At 41.6% G+C, this 17,078-nt stretch overlaps 1 protein-coding gene across 3 annotated transcripts in view; it reads right to left on the reverse strand.

The window, feature by feature from the left end:
• The window catches only part of LOC122542453 (signal-induced proliferation-associated 1-like protein 2), a 557,075-nt gene that overhangs the window by 166,755 nt on the left and 373,242 nt on the right, over window positions 1-17,078 (reverse strand). For all 3 annotated transcript variants that reach the window (XM_043680159.1, XM_043680169.1, XM_043680179.1), the window contains exon 10: window positions 7,933-8,190. In XM_043680159.1, the coding sequence (XP_043536094.1) occupies window positions 7,933-8,190 (258 nt within the window). The remainder of the gene's footprint in view (window positions 1-7,932; window positions 8,191-17,078) is intronic.

A 17,078-nucleotide genomic window follows, 5' to 3' on the forward strand; every position in this document is an offset into this window, starting at 1 on the left:
ACAATTGTGGCCTACTGTATTGTTAGGCCAGAGGTACCTAACTGGTTTTTTTTAGGGTCAATCAAATGATTACAAGATGACATGCACTTTAATATGAAGCTAATTTATTAACTAAATCTAATTTATATTAGAGATATATGCAAGCTAATGAGTGAATCTCACACTGCCTTCTCTCCATTGTGGACTTTGGCAATTGTGGCACTTGAACCTCCTAGATTCCATGGCACCAGTCTCACGAGCCCAGCCCAATGGGGAAAGTCCCTGATAGTAATATTATTCTGAATCTAAGGTTTCGTGCTAAATCCCCATTTTGTAATATCTTTAGTAGTTTCCCTCAAAAATAGGTGAAAAGGCGAGTCCACATTGTTCCATCTAAACCACACAAGCAGAAGGTTCCCACTGTCCCTCAAGGTCAGGCGGTTTCCCTCCAGTTAAAAAAGGCTAGTTTTGCATTAGGCCCGTTTTTCACATACTTTTCCATTTTACTTCAATTGTTTACCGTCACGTTCAATTAATCCTCATTAACGGTCTGATTTGAATATATAATTTTTAAGCCCAAAACTACACTTGCTCAACCCTTCTTTGGAACTTAAATCTCCTAACACAGTTGAACGAACATTTTCTGAACTGCTTATGATGCACTTATATGCACTAGCTACCTGACGAAAGAGCGGCACTCTGAAAGCTTGCAATTCCAAATAAACCTGTTGGACTATAACCTGGTGTTATGTGATTTTTAACCAATGTTTTCTTAAATAAAGAGAATAAAACTGAACACAATAATCTAGTTGTGCTCTCACTAACGACTTACACTAGTACTGCAAAACATCATTACTCCTATATTCCATTCATTTGCAATAAAGAATAACATTCTATTTGTCTTCCTAAGCACTTGTTGCAAAACAACTATTTTTCACGTACCAGGACACCCAGATGCTTTTGTGCATCTGACTTTGAAATCTCTACCCGTTTAAATATTATACTGTTTTTCTATTCTTCCTGTCAAAGTGGACAAGTTCATGTTTTCCTACATTATACTCCATCAGTTGACGTTTTGCCCACTCGCTTTTAAATTGACTATATCCCTTTGCAAACTCTAGGTCCGCTTCAAAACTTATCATCCAAAAATTTAGCAAATATGCATTTGGGTCTTTTCAAGTAATTAATATAAATTATTGCCTCTGAGATAGTAGGCAATATTTCATTTCTCTGCTACCTGTCCAGAATAAAAATATGGTGGGCAGGGCCCTGTTAAAGGAGATGGGCAGGTTATTGATGTGCAGGTTAGGTGGATTGGTTATGCTAAACTGCCCATAGGTGTCTAGGGGTGTACAGGCTAGGTGGATTAGCCATTGGAAATGCAGGGTTACAGGGACAGGGTAGGTGGGTTGGCCTGGGTGGGATGCTATTTGTAGGGTCAGCGTGGGTTTGGTGGGCCATATGACCTGTTTCCATATTAAGGGATTCTATGGAATTGGGAAGTTTCTGACTTATGTTTCAGGCTCTGGACCAATTATTCTGTTTGATAACCTGTTCAACCTGTTCTAATGACAGTTCATCAATATGAAATGTTAACAGTTTCTCTCCCCAAAAGGGTTGCCTGATGAGAGTGTGTTTCTAAAATATTTTGCTTTTACTGTACTTACATATTAATTTTATAGAAACCAGTTAAGAGTTAAAACTTTGCTGATTAATTATTAGATTCTCAAAGTAACCACTAATTGGTATCAACTTTACATTGTAATGATGCACATTTTGTCTGTGCTTTAGTTTTACAACCTTATGGTTTCTTCATTCCTGTTTCTAAAAGTGATAGACAATAATTACAGCAGTTACTAAATGATGGGTACCACATTTCTTTATTTTCTGATTGAAAAGTAAAATATTTCTTCTTTAAATTAATGTACAATTAATGCCAAACTTGAATGCTAATAACTTCAAAGCATTCCAATGCCATATTTTCATTTTCAATATATCTGTTGCTAAATTGCATGTATTTTGTTAAATTCTTTGCAGATAATTGAATTTAAAAAAAAACATGCTAAGTTGTTACATGCATCATTTTCACAGATCTGTTGGATTATTGGTGAACAAAATTGTTAGAATTGATATCTCCTTTGCTCATTGTGGTAATATTCTAATCCAAGTCAAAAGTTGTGTGTTCTAACCCCAATCTAGAGTCTTAAGTGTATAATATGCTGGGCTAATGGTTCAGTGGGGTGTGAGTGATGCACAGTCAGAGATGGTGCCTTTCAGATGAGATATTAAATTGAAGCTGCATTTCCCCCTCCAGAGATAAATGGAAAGATCCCATCGCATCATCCAGTATCCTGTTCGATATTTGACCCTCAACTAACATCACTAAAACAAAATATCTGGTCAATATTGCATTGCAGTCTTCCATAATGTCAGCATGTGACTCAATATACCTCAACCATTTTGGTGGCATTCATTCCAATGCCCTTTTCTGCTATCTTATAGCCTTCACCTGCATTCCTCTTCTTCCAGAATCAACAATCACAGTCTGCATTAGGAAGAGTGTTTGCAAAGTCCCATCCCACTACAGTATAGTGCAATATATTAATCAAACCAATATGTTATACTACTAACAAACTGTTCTCAAGGAGGGGTCTCTGGACCCAAAACGTTAACTCTGCTTTGTCTCCATAGATGCTGCAAGGCCCGCTGAGTTTTTCCAGCAATTTCTGTTTTTGTTGTACTATGTACTGCTTCAACATCCACAGCCTTTTAGTTGGCTTCTTGGTCTTGTATGCAGTTTAATCTTCATTTTCGTTGGTGATATCCGTGTTCAGCCCATGTGAGAAACTTTGGTAAAATTATGATTAAAGAAATATTTCCATCACCCCCATTTCTCTTCTCTTTCAATAATTTATCTTCCCTTACAAATTTAATAACCTTTGTACTACTGCTGATGGCTATTGTTGTGAAGTAATGAAAAGCAAAGATTAATTTTCATTTTGACATTATATCTTTAAATCATTTATGAAGTCTCTCCAGTTTATATATGGATACTCTTGCTGTGCATTGTAGCGTTTCCCATTAACTATGGTCACTGAAATAATATTGCTGGTTAAGAAATTTCTTCAATCTGTGGAAAGTAACTATTTAGTCTGTGGTTCTATTTATTAAACTTGTTAATGTTGCACTTTAATATCAAACCAAGGATTATAGGCTCTCATTGTTCAACAGCATATTTTGGGTCTGTTAACTCCATGCTGTCCTTAAGCCAGAATGAGTGGGAGCTATGATATTTATGAGAAAATTGATTCAGGCTACAAAACGCTGGAAGTGCCCAGTGCAATTTTCTTGGGTGGTTCAGCAAACTGTTGTACATGACCAAAAAGAATTTTGTGCTACACCCATTGCTTCAGATTTTTCTCCTCCCCATGCTTTGGACAGATTTTTGAAATCCTAAAATTATGTTATCAAATCCTGAAAATGGGATACTGAAGTCCTACATCAATACACTGGAGTAGAACATGGAGTAGAACATACACTGGCAAGAACAGGAAGGCAGATTACTACCTCAATGGAATCAATTTAGGTAAAGGGGCAGTACAGAGAGATCTGGGTGTTCTTGTACACCAGTCAATGAAGGCAAGCATGCAGGTACAGCAGGTAGTGAAGAAGGCTAATAGCATGCTGGTCTTCATAACAAGAGGAATTGAGTATAGAAGCAAAGAGGTGCTTCTGCAGCTGTACAAGGCCCTGAAGACTGATAGGGGAGTTGATTGAGACGTATAAGATTATGAAAGGATTGGACACTCTGGCAGTAGGAAACATGTTTCCGCTGATGGGTGAGTGCCGAACTAGAGGACACAGCTTAAAAATACGGGGTAGACCATTTAGGACAGAGATGAGGAGAAACGTCTTCACCCAGAGAGTGGTGACTGTGTGGAATGCTCTGCCCCAGAGGGCAGTGGAGGCCCAGTCTCTGGATTCATTTAAGAAAGAGTTGGATAGAGCTCTCAAAGATAGTGGAATCAAGGGTTATGGAGATAAGGCAGGAAGAGGATACTGATTAGGAATGATCAGCCATGATCATATTGAATGGCGGTGCAGGCTCGAAGGGCTGAATGGCCTACTCTTGCACCTATTGTCTATTGTCTATCTGTTTCATTCAAATGTTTAATGAGTTATGTTTGTAAAGCCAGCATTTGTTCCCCATCCCCAGTTGTCCTTGTGGGTGGGCTTCTTGAATTGCTGTAGTCCATCTGGTGTTACCAGGACCCTCCTTAAATAGTGGCCCTCCCAGGGACTTGTGGGAATTCAGGATATTAAAGTCAATTAAATCCATAACCCTATTCACAAGTTCAGAAATGATTTGAAATGATAACCATTACTGTTAATATCATATTCAGTACACATAAGACTTGACACATGCTAAAGTCTGGATGGTAGTATCACACTGCAACAACATTATCATTACACCTTGGGTTGAAGAACAATTCCCTTGTCACTGCTCTCTGGTCGTGCCCCAGGTGCCGTCATATCACTTTAGTCAACACACGATACCTCTATCATTTCTGTGTTCAGACAATCTCCTCTTGCATGTTCTTTATACAAAAAAGCTGATGGAAACTAATTCAACCCATTCACAGTCATTTTTTTTTGTTTGAGTGGTAGAATTACAAAATATGTAATTGAAACATCGTGGGCGGCACGGTGGCACAGTGGTTAGCACTGCAGCCTCACAGCGCCAGAGACCCGGGTTCAATTCCCGCCTCAGGCGACTGACTGTGTGGAGTTTGCACATTCTCCCCGTGACTGCGTGGGTTTCCTCCGGGTGCTCCGGTTTCCTCCCACAATCCAAAAAAGTGCAGGTTAGGTGAATTGGCCACGCTAAATTGCCCGTAGTGTTAGGTAAGGGGTAAATGTAGGAGAATGGGTCTGGGTGGGTTACGCTTCGGCGGGTCGGTGTGGACTTGTTGGGCCGAAGGGCCTGTTTCCACACTGTAGGTAATCTAATCTAATTCAAATCTAATCTAATCTAATCTAATCTGGCTGCCCAAGCCAAGTGAAACTGTCAATTTCCATGCTCCAACACTCAACAGTGCTTGATCAAAGCAAGAAAAATGAGATGGCTTTGGAATCTTGTATCCTCTGTGATTCACATTTAAGCACCTGATATTCTGTGGAAGTGCTTATCTTTCAATTCCCATTTGTTTTCACATTGATGATATACAGTTTGACCATTTAGTTCCTTTAACACCTATCAGACCAAGCAAACATGTGAGACATGAATGCACAAACTTACAGTTTTTTCATCATGACATTTTCCAATTGTCTTTACTCTGCATTAACAATACTTCAGTATAAGCATCATATCACAGCTAACGAAACTTTTAACTTATGAAGTAAGTTAGTTTATGTTAGTCAGAACGCATTCAGCTCCACTGGCCTCCACAGTACACCCAACACATTTAATTCAAATTCTTTGTCCTCATCTTTAAATTTTTCATGACTTTACCCACACTTTTCCTGAAATTTCTGAGTTCAAGGTACATTAATTCTTCTTGGAGATGACTAGTGTACAACTCCCTTCATGAAAGTTTTGATTCTATAGGATAGCATGTTGGTCAGTGGTTAACACTGCTGCGTCATAACATCAGGGACCCAGGTTCAATTCCAGCCTCAGGTGACCATCTGTGTGGAGTTTGCATGTTCTCCCTGTGTCTGTGTGGATTCCTGTCGGCTGCTCAGATTGTCTTCCACAGTGCTAAGATGTGCAGGTTAGTTGAATTAGCCATGCTAAATTGTTCCATAGTGCCCAGAGATGTGCAGGCAAAGTGGGTTAGCTATGGTAAATGTGGAGTTATAGGGATAGGGTGGGACACTCTTCAAAGGATTGGTGCAGATTTGATGGGCTGAATGGCCTTTTTCAGCACTGTAGGGATTTTGCAATTACATATTGTAGAACTTTGTAATTACATATTGTAGAACTATGAGGAAAGATGAATGGGATAGCTCTCTATATGAGGTGATGTAGCCACAATAGGCAGAATGGTCCTCTTTGCTGTAAGACTGTATGCAAAGGATTTTGTGTTTGGCTTCAGAACCCTGATGTCAGGACTAAATGCAGCCCCAACCTCATGCCTCTCAGTAGCAAGACTTATTCAGTTATCCTACACAAAGCAGCCTCATAATTGGACAGATGGTCAGCAGCTCTAGTGCCTTGACATGCCCACCAGGAGAAGTGGGCATTGCTGAAGCAAATCAGAGACTGTGAGGGCACTGAAACACGGGAGCACCTTGAATGGCTTGCAGCTCTCTCTAACAAGCATGAAGCCTCTGGCTCTGAGCTCTGCTGCAGGAGGAGATCACCTCCATTGAACTGGTGGCCACCTCATAATCTGAGAACCTCTTTGCTAATGGCAAATGGTGATGTGACCACCAAATTACCCCAAACATCACTGGCCGACCATCACCATGAAGTGATCTGATTCCCATCCTACCCTGGGCAAGTACCATAGTGGTAGGAATGCTTCCTGTTTTTTAACTGAGACTTTGGTTATGTCTGAAAATCATCGTCTTGGTGAAGCATACATTTATTATATTCCTTTGTTGAAAGCCTTGCCATGTTTTTGGTACCGTAAAAGGTATTATGTAAATTCAAGATGATGCAAATGAGTGTCGATATTCTTAAACTTCATTCTAACTAAGTTTTCATCTTCATGTTGGGTAGCACCTGCATATACACTGATTTTCCCACTGATCTGTTGCATTTCAATCAACCTTTCCTACCAACTGATGCTCTACTCCAATACTGAATTCTGAGCTGACGCCTCTCCTACTTGACTTCAGTTAACAGCTTGGGTCAACACCTTTTGATGCTGCTTTTAAATCTGCTCACTCAGCATGAACTGCTGCTAAATCAACAGTGGGAATCTGGATTCTTCACAGAAAACTGATATTTCAATATTGCAATGCTGGAGGAAGAGCAGACACCAGCACATCTGCTGTCATTCCAGCAAATGAAGAAAAGGTGATCAGCTGGTTTATTGAAGGTGATATAGCACCAAAAGAGCTGAAATCCAACCCCTATCCCACCCCCACCCTGCACCCACCTCACAGCTGTTTGTGGGATTTTGTTTTTGCAAATCAAACATTTTGGTTTTCCATATTCCAACAGTGACCACATTGCAAAAGGCACTTAATTGGGTTTAAAATGAGTTAGGCTCTCCTGGAGGTGTTGTATAGACATCAGTTCTTTTCTTTTTGGTTCAACACTGTTCTTTCTGCTCACGGCAGCAAATCTAACTGTTTTATACTGTTATCTGAAACTCAAGAAAATACCTGCCACAAGTACACGGTGGCTGAGTTTATTGCCTGTATCGATGCTAAAAAGGAGACTTCAGTCCTCTATTAGTTGGTAGCAGACAGGGTGGGAAAGAGAGGAAAGGCAACATTGAGGACAGGATTCCAGTCAATAGCTCCAAATTTCTATAGCATTGGTATATTTAAACTTGCACCTCCTACCTTACTATTCCCTCATGAACAGCATCCATTGTTCATTTCAGAAGTATACTAACCATTCTCGCAGGATAAAAATTTACACTTGCAGGCTGACTTAACAAGCATAACTACAAATGATATACAAAACATGTGAGAACACCAATATCTACAGTGGAATATGAGGGCTAACTAAATCATCAGTGCAAATTCTGTCAAGATCTACCCATGCAACCCCTCAAACTGCACTTCAATTGGACAGTTCACAGCTGTCTCTCCTTCAGATAATACTCATTTCAGTTTAGGAGCAACGCTGTATTAAATGCTCCCTTAAAACAACATTCAGTCTTTTGCATTGCATATAATTAGGAGGTAATCGATATTGCAACCCCTTGGTGTTGACAATTGGATTTCAGAGGTAGAATTTCAGCAGGTTATAGAAATTAAGGAGAGCATTACCTCACACCATCTGGCAGCTTTCTGTCAAAAGATGTACTGCGAGGGATAGCTGAGCGGACCTGCTGCAACATCTGCTGTGACGGAAGCCTGTCGGCCGTTCCTTGTATTGGGGAGCATCGGGAGAGTGGCTGCCCCGCCGGTGTGGCCACTCGGTGCCAAGTAGTGTTTCTTCTGAACGGGGTTTTGAATTCACAAGAAGTACCTTCATTGTCTACTTTGTATTCAACCATTGGTATCCTGTACAGCTCTGAGCAGCCTCTGCCCAAAAAGAACAGTTGGTTTATTAAATTGAGAGTACAATAAACTTAAGTGTAGAACCCAAACACTCACCCCATCAGACACAAGAACAAGAAATCACAGAAATAAATAATTAAATTTAAGATGCAGTCAACATTGTTGTTCAATAGGGGTAATCTTGGCTTTCAGGATAAAGGCAGCATTTCTCTGTATTCCTACCAGATGCAGCTCACTCATCTGACTGCAATGCAGAACTCAGTTCTGCTAGCAGATTTAATCTTTTGAGTAATGCACAGTAAAGGTATTTAGTGTAGTAGGTACGACATCACTCCTTAAAGTTTCTGCCGAGGCCATAATTGAAAATAACTCTTCACATACTCGACAGACTGTGGGGCTTAGCTCAGTTGACCAGATTCTTGGTTTATGATGCAATGTGACACCAACAGCACAGTTCAATTCATGCAGCAGTTGAGATTACCATGATGGTTCTGCCTTCTCCATCTTGCCCCTTGTCTGACGTGCGGTGACCCTTAGGTTAAACTTACCACCAGTTGTCTCTCTAATTAGAAAGCAGCCTCTTGGAACTATGGTGACTTTATCTTCATTGTTCTACAACAGATCTGAAGACTTTATGTGGAATCTAGGAACAAGATTGGACCTAATTTATAACCTACATTTTTCAGACTCATGTTGAAACATCCACATTGTGGATGACGGTGGTGGGAGTGTGGATTGTGGAAGGGAATAAGAATGTTATATGTGACTCATGTCTGGCAGTAATTAAAGTTCGATTATACCACAGCTACTTTACAGTTACCATTTCAGCACATGCAAAGCAGTGAATATTCTTCCATCTATAAAACTGTATCCCTCATATAATGTGAGGATTAGAATTGTACACCATATGTGACAAATTTAGACAGACTTGTTTCAGGAGCATAGTTCCATTTTGCCAGCATGCCGTCTGCTGTTACATCAACAGGCCTTGAAATTATTCCTGGAGTTTGCAAACCACAATCGGTTTTTGAAAAAAAAGAGGCAGTGGAGCAGAGATGGATATGAATCTTCCTTTTCTCCGGTTCCACCTACGCTGGTAACAATAGATTTAATTTACAAACAATAAAAGATAACACTACCAAGTTGTGGATTGCCAAAGCCTAAAAGGTCTTTTTGCAAAAATCAAACTATTCAAATGTGTGTTATAAACAAACATGGAGCCTGGAAGGCAATTCACAAGTGGCAGCTGTGCAAAAGGAATGTGAACCCAACTGTTAGTGAAGAAGTGCCAATCTGTTTTATAAACACTGTTTCCATGAAAAGCCTTGTCCATGGTGCAAAGTTACAACATAACTGAACACACTTTACATACAAGACACCATAAATCCTTTTATCCAAATTGGAAACAAATAACCTCTTAGTATCTAACTTGACTGAATGTTCCAGCACAGCTGGAGGTTATTCAATTCATCATCTAATGTCGGTCTTTGAACGAACAAATTATTTTCACATCCCTGCTTACTCCCACCACCTTCAAAATCACTATTTCTCTGGAAGAAATGGTTAGCAATAACACTGCAAACAGCAAGCTGAGAAATATTGAGAAATAAGCAGAATTTATTTTCCAGATGAATTTCTCATCACCCCACTCTGACCCCATCTGATCAGTCTGCAACTTTGTGGTGGGGTGAGCATGGCCAGGGGCGGCCCATCCACCCAACTACTCGTTGAAGCCCTTATCAAGAAATTGATGATCACTGGAGGGCAATTTCCTACCCAGCTTCAACTGGTAGAACTAGTTGAGGACAAGGGTTACTTTGGCAAGCTAAACTACTCAGGCTTCAGACATGGAGAAAGTGGTACATTTCTCAAAGGCTGTCTTGCAACATTGCACTTCTGCATCTCAAGGCCTGCCATGTGAAAAAGTCTTCCCATAGTTTAGATTTAAGGTGGAAGTTGGAGAAACAGGAATTACTTCAACAGCTCCACTGCATCAAGCCCAAGAGAGTTCAATGGTTACAGGGAATTGCATAGAAATTCCATTGCACATAGGAATTTAGTTGGCCCAACTAGGTTGCTGGTGCATACCACTACGTGACCAAAACCAATCCTAATGTATTCAACAATTCTCTTTCCTCAATCACATGCCTCGGACTGCTTTTAATAACTGAAGCAGAGACCATGTCACCAATTACCCTTGTAGTGCACTCTGTACTATGATAATTTTCGATGTAAAAGCATTTATCCTGTTCTCTGCTCTAAATTCGATTTGCCAAAATTGAGATATGAACTCGGCCATTTTATCTAATGACCCTTCAACACTGGTAGCAATATGCTTCGGGCTATTATGGCTTTCCCCTTTGCAACACTGAATAGCTTGACTTAATCACCATGTAATTTCCTATGGGCTAAAACATTCCACATTTTAAAATGAAAAAAGCGATTCCTAGATATTCTTAGCTGGTTTGACAATATCAATGGAAACGGAAACAGAGTTAATGTTTCATCTTGGTGACCCTTAGGATTGCGGATTAGAGAGTTCCTCATAACTGTTTCTTGTAAAGGTTCTGTTCCCAGCTTGTGTCTCAGTCATTGCAGTTCTGACAATGCAACCTTTGTATCAGGGCTTCCAATAGTCATCCTTTTTTCTGAACCAAGGCTTCCCCATGTCCATTCCTTTACCACACTTCTGCTCCAAATCCTTTCATCCCCCTACTTGAGCCATGGTGGGACTTCCCCTTGGCACATTTTTCATCCTACCTGCCACTGTATTCAATGGATCACGCTTTGCCAATTTCGCTATCACCACACAGATGCCATCAGCAAACACATCTTCTCCATACAGCATTCAAAAGTAAAGTACACACAGGCAGACCCAAACTAACCCATAACTAATGAATCACATGAAAGAATAGTGACAGGTAAAAGTAAAGGAAAATCCTAAGCTATTTTACAAATACATTAAGGGTAAAGGTGGAGAGCTTATTGAAGGGTGCAACGCCAATTTGTACATAGGGCAAGACGACATAAGGTATGTTTCTAAATGAATACATTGTGTCACTGTTCACCAGTGAGAGAGACAATATGGTAAAGAAATCAGAGAAAAGGACCGTGACTCCCTTAAATAAATTAGCAAAGATAGAAAGGAGGTTGTGCATGGTCTGGCAGGCTTAAGATATTTATATTTCCAGGGCCTGATGAAATGTATCCCAGGCTGTGGAGTAAGGTAAGGAGCCAGAAAATTGGAGGACAATCAACGTAGTACTGCTTTTCAAGAAGGGAGCAGGGATAAACCAGTGTGATCAAGCAACATAGGTCCAAAACTGGGCATTTTAGATTGAGGAGAAAGTGAGGTCTGCAGATGCTGGAGATCAAAGTTGAAACTTTATTGCTGGAACAGCACAGCAGGTCAGGCAGCATCCAGGGAACAGGAGATTCGACGTTTCGGGCACAGGCCCTTCTTCAGGAATAGTGTCCTGATGCAGCTTCATTTGTGTGTGTTGGGGTGGGACACTATTCAAAAGGGCCACAACACACTGCAGTACACCAGAACTGCAAAAAGAAGAAGAGGAACACCTATACAAGGTATTCGCCAAAAACGGATACCCGCGCAACTTGAATTCATGTTGCTTGTTGTCTGCGTATGTGGCTACCAAGGATAGCTGGTCGCCGTTTTTGGCGAATACCTTGTATGCGGATTGTTAGCTGTCTTCCTGTTTGTCCTATATAGTGTTTTGTGCAGTCCTTGTATGGTATTTTGTACACTACATTCGTCTTGCTCATGTTGGGTATCGGTTCCTTCGTTCTGGTGAGTTGTTGTCTGAGCGTGGCTGTTGGTTTGTGTGCCGTTAAGCGGCAGGGACAGACCACTATAAACACCGGAGGAAACATCAAAGAAGCGCTTCGCAGGAGGCTCCCAAGCACTGATGATGTCGCCTAGCCAGGGGACGAAACGTTTGCAACAAAAACTTCCAACTCAGCGAACAGAACCACAGCAACGAGCACCCGAGCTACAAATCTTCGCACAAACTTTGAACTTGATCTACTCTTGGGAAATAAGGCAGGGCAAGTGACTTAAGTGTCAGTGGGGGTGCATTTTGGGGCCAGTGACTATAATTTTATTAGTTTTAAAATAATGATGGAAAAGGATAGATCAGATCTAAAAATTAAAGTTCTAAATTGAAGGAAGGCCAATTTTGACGGTATTAGGCAAGAACTTTCAAAAGCTGAATGGAAGCAGATGTTTGCAGGTAAAGGGAGGGGAGGAAAATGGGAAACCTCCAAAAATGAAATGAGAGTCCAGAGACAGTATGTTCCTGTTAGGGCAAAAGGTAAGGCTGGTAGGTGTACTGAATGCTGGATGACTAGAGAAATTGAGGTTTTGGTCAAGAAAAAGAAGGAAGCATATGTCAGGTATAGCAGCAGAGATCTTAGAAGATTATAAAGAAGATTATATATGTAAGAGAGAAATCAGGAGGGCAAAAAGGGAATATGAGGTAACTTTGGCAAAAAGGATTTTATAAATACATTAAGGACAAAAGGGTATCTTGGGAGAGAAGACGGTCCCTCAAAGATCAGCAAGGCAGCCTATGTGTGAAACCGCAGGAGACGGGGAGACCCTAAATGAGTATTCTGGATCAGTGTTTACTGTGGAGAAAGATATGGAAGCTTGAGAACTTGGGATAATAAATAGCGCCATCTTAATATATTAAAGAGGAAGTGGTGCTGAATGTCTTAAAACACAAAGGTGGATAAGTCCCCAGGACCCGATCAGGTGTACCTTAGAACTCTGTGGGCAGCTAGGAAAGTAATTGTTGGGCCCCTTGTTGAGATATTTGGATCACCGACAGTCACAGGTGAGGTGCCAGAAGACTGGAGGTTGGCTAACATGGTGCCACTACTTAAGAAAGGTGATAAGGAAAAAAACAGGGAACTATAGACTGGTCAGCCTAACATCAATGATGGGCAAAAGTGAGGACTGCAGATGCTGGAGGTCAGAGTCGAGAGTGTGGTGCTGGAAAAGCACAGCAGGTCGGGCAGCATCTGAGCAGCAGAAGAATCGATGTTTCGGGCAAAATGGTAACTGAGTGTTGAGCAAGTTATTACAGGGAATCCTGAGGGACAGGATTTACATGTATTTGGAAAGGCAAGGGCTGATTAGGGATAGTCAACATGACTGTGTGTGGGAAATCATGTCTCACTAACTTGATTGAGGGTTTTGAAGAAATACTGAAGAGGATTGATGAGGGCAGAGTGGTGGACATAATCTATACAGACTTCAGTAAGGTGTTCGACAAGGTAAATTGGTTAGCAAAGTTACATCACATGGAATACAAGGAGAACTCGCCATTTGGATACAGAACTGGCTAAAAGATAGATGACAGAGGGTGGTGGTGGTGAAGGGTTGCTTTTCAGATTGGAGGCCTGTAACCAGTGGTGTGCTACAAGATTCAGTGCTTGGTCCACGACTTTTCGTAATTATATATGATTTGGATGTGAACTTAGGAGGTACAGTTAGTAAGTTTGCAGATTACACCAAAATTGGAGGTGCAGTGGACATTGAAGAATGTTACCTCAGATTACAACAGGATCTTGATCAGATGGTCCAATGGGCTGAGGAGTGGCTGATGGAGTTTAATTTAGATAAATAGGAGGTGCTACCACTTTGGAAAGGCAAATCAGGGCAAGACTTAATTGTAAGGGCCTGGGGAATGTTGCTAACCAAAGAGCCGTTGGAGTGCAGGTTCATAGTTTCTTGAAAATAGGGTCGCAGACAGATAGGATAGCTAAGAGGGTACTTGGTATGCTTTCCTTTATTGGTCAGAGTATTGAGTATAGGACTTGGGAGACCATGCTGTGACTGTACAGGACATTGATTAGGCCACTTTTGGAATATTGTGTGCAATTCTGGTCTCCCTTACAAGGATGTTGCCAGTGTTGGAGGGTTTGAGCTATAGGGAGAGGCTAAATAAGCTTCGGTGATGGAGAGGTGACCTTATAGAGGTTTATAAAATCATGAGGGGAATGGATAGAGTAAATAAAAAAAGGTCCTTTCCATGGGGTGGGGCAGTCCAGAACTAGAGGGCATAGGTTTAGGGTGAGAGGGGAAAGATTTAAAAGGGACCACCTTTTCATGCAGAGGGTGATGTGTACATTGTATGAGTCGCCAGATGAAGTGATGGAGGCTGATAAATTACAACATTTAAAAGGCACCTGGATCAGTATCTGAAAAGGAAGGGTTTGGAGGGATGAGGACCAAGTACTGGCAAATGGGACTAGATTAATGTAGGATATTTGGTCGGCATGGACAAGTTGGACTGAAGGGTCTGTTTCCGTTCTATACATCTGTATGACTCCAAGTATTTAAATGTACACTTGTGATGTCAAGGCATAAAAAGCTATGGGCCGAGAGCCTAAAAATGAGGTGAGAATGGTTAGGTAGTGGCTTTTCACTGCTGCAAACTCAGTGGGCCAAAGGGACATTTTCTGTGCTGTAGATTTCTTTGACATCTAAGCTTTGCAGTCCTGCCACATCCAGTAGCGAATGGTGGAGGTCAATTGAACAACTCACTAGAGGAGGAAACCCTACAAATATCCCATCATCAATGACAGGTCAGCCCAGCAGATCAGTGGAAAAGACAATGATGAAGACCTGTCAATCAACTTCAGCCCAAAGTGCTGAGTTGATAATGCATCTGGGCTTCCTCTTGAAAGACCAGCATTTCAGATTCCAGCATTCAGTCAATTCAATTCACGCTAAGTGACATCAAGAAACAACTAAAGGTACTGGACACTGCAAAAGCTATGGATCCTGACAATATTCCTTAACAGTACTTGTGATGAAGGTTCATGACATATTGTTATTAACATTGTTACTTCGCAGTTTGGACTCTAAAATGGACAAAATGATGTATAGTTTTCACTTAAATTTGCATTACTATATTGTGTAAGATTAGAAAGGTAGGACATGGAGATCCAAGATGGTGGCAACCCAGCAAGTCTGAATCTGTAGTACTCTGCCCAAGACTCAGGCAAAGTGGGCTGCTTGCCTCCACCACACCTGCCAAACCATTCAAAATAACTTTTATTCAATACAGTTAGTCATTCTGCATCAAACTTGAGTAGTTTGGTGCTTTGTTAAAATGACTAAGGGAAAGAATGCCCGCAGCTGGCAGGAACCCCTTCCCCACCCTCCCCAGCTGCAGCACAGGTGTCCGCAGCCGCCCCGGGGACTTACCTACGCTGGCGAGCTTTGTTGCAGTAATTACGACTGAGATACTGAAAAAAATCAAACATTGAGTTGGAGGGGTAGAGCTAAAGGCTGCGACTTCCGAGGCTGCTGCAGAATCGGCCGTGGGTCGGGTCGGGACTCTTGAACAGCGAGTCCAGGCCTTAAAAGATCACATCGACAACCTCGAGAATCGGGGTTGTCGCAAAAATATTCGTTTGCTGGGCCTTCCCGGACAGGAAGAGGAAGGCCAGCTTGCAGTGTTTTTGGAGCTGTGGCTCCCTCAGATGTTGAATCTGGAGGCTGGGTCAGGCCAGGTGCGGGTAGAATGGGCCCGCCGGGTTGCAATATGCAGGCCCGGGTCAGACCAGCGCCCCTGCCTGGTCCTGTACCGGCTTCAGTGTTACAGGGAGAAGCAAATGCTCCTGGAAGCCTCCAGAACTCTCGGGAAAGATCCTCAGGCCATGGTAGACAAGGGATCTAGGATTATGCTGTTTCAGGATTTTTCCCCAGCCTTGGTCTGGAAGAGGAGGGCTTTTGATGAAACGAAGAAGCAGTACTTCCTGCGCTACCCAGTAACACTGCATTTTAACCATGAAGGGTCAGTCTATAACTTCGGATCGCCGGAGAAGGCCAAGGAATTTTTGGACTCTCTTAACTAGATTGTAAGAATTAATCTGTGTGATTAATGATGCTGTTTTGTACACCCCCTTCCCCGGTTTACTCTTTTTTTTCCCCTTATTTCCTTTATTGTTTAATATCATCTCCGGGGGGGTAGGGAGGGGGGCTTATTTGTTCAATGTAACTAGATGTTGGTGTGGGTGGGGGTGGGGGTAGGGTACTCACCGGTAACGAGCTTTATAATACATTTGAATTTTTCTATTTTATTATGGGGTGCCTGGGTTGAGGGTGGGGCACTGGTTGGGAGAGGATATGATGGGTTTTCGGATAGGAAGTGATGCCCCCTGGAAGCAAGGGGGAAAATCTCCTTTTAAACATTTTTTTTAAATTTAGAAATAGTTTTTTTACTATATTGGCATGAGTGTATTAAAGAATCTCTATTTTTGTGAATTTCATATGGTCTACGCTTGGAGTGTTTTGGATGGGGTTCTTCCTCCCGGGGGGTCTCAGACTTGCCTGGACGATTATGGTTAGTCATTCGATTAAATGGTGCACCTGGAATGTCAAGGGGAGTAATTCGCCAATCAAAAGGAAGAAAATACTATCAAACCTCAAAAAAGGGTTAATATAGCTCTCTTACAGGAGACACATTTACTGGATAAAGAACATTTGAAATTACAACAGGGTGGATTTGATCAGGCCTTCTTTTCATCTTTCAGTTCAAAAAGTAGGGGAGTAGTCATTCTCATTCAGAAGAATCTCCCTTTCAAAATCTTAAGCCAGATAAAAGATGAATCCAGTTGGTACATACTGATTAAAGCCCTTATAAATGGAGAAGAATATGGGATTTTGAATCTTTATTGTCCCCGGCGCATCCTTTCAAATTTATAATGGAAGCTTTCTCCAAACTGATGGCTCTCGGAGCTCGTCATACAATTATAGGGGGAGATTTTAATTGCATTATGGACCCGGAGATAGACAGGATACCCAAGAGTACTACGGCTATATCCCCCAGATCCAGGCAATTGGCAGATTTGTGGAGGTGCCTCCACCTGCAAGACAG

The sequence above is a fragment of the Chiloscyllium plagiosum genome, chromosome 3 (assembly GCF_004010195.1).
Source record: "Chiloscyllium plagiosum isolate BGI_BamShark_2017 chromosome 3, ASM401019v2, whole genome shotgun sequence".
NCBI classification, from domain to species: domain Eukaryota; kingdom Metazoa; phylum Chordata; class Chondrichthyes; order Orectolobiformes; family Hemiscylliidae; genus Chiloscyllium; species Chiloscyllium plagiosum.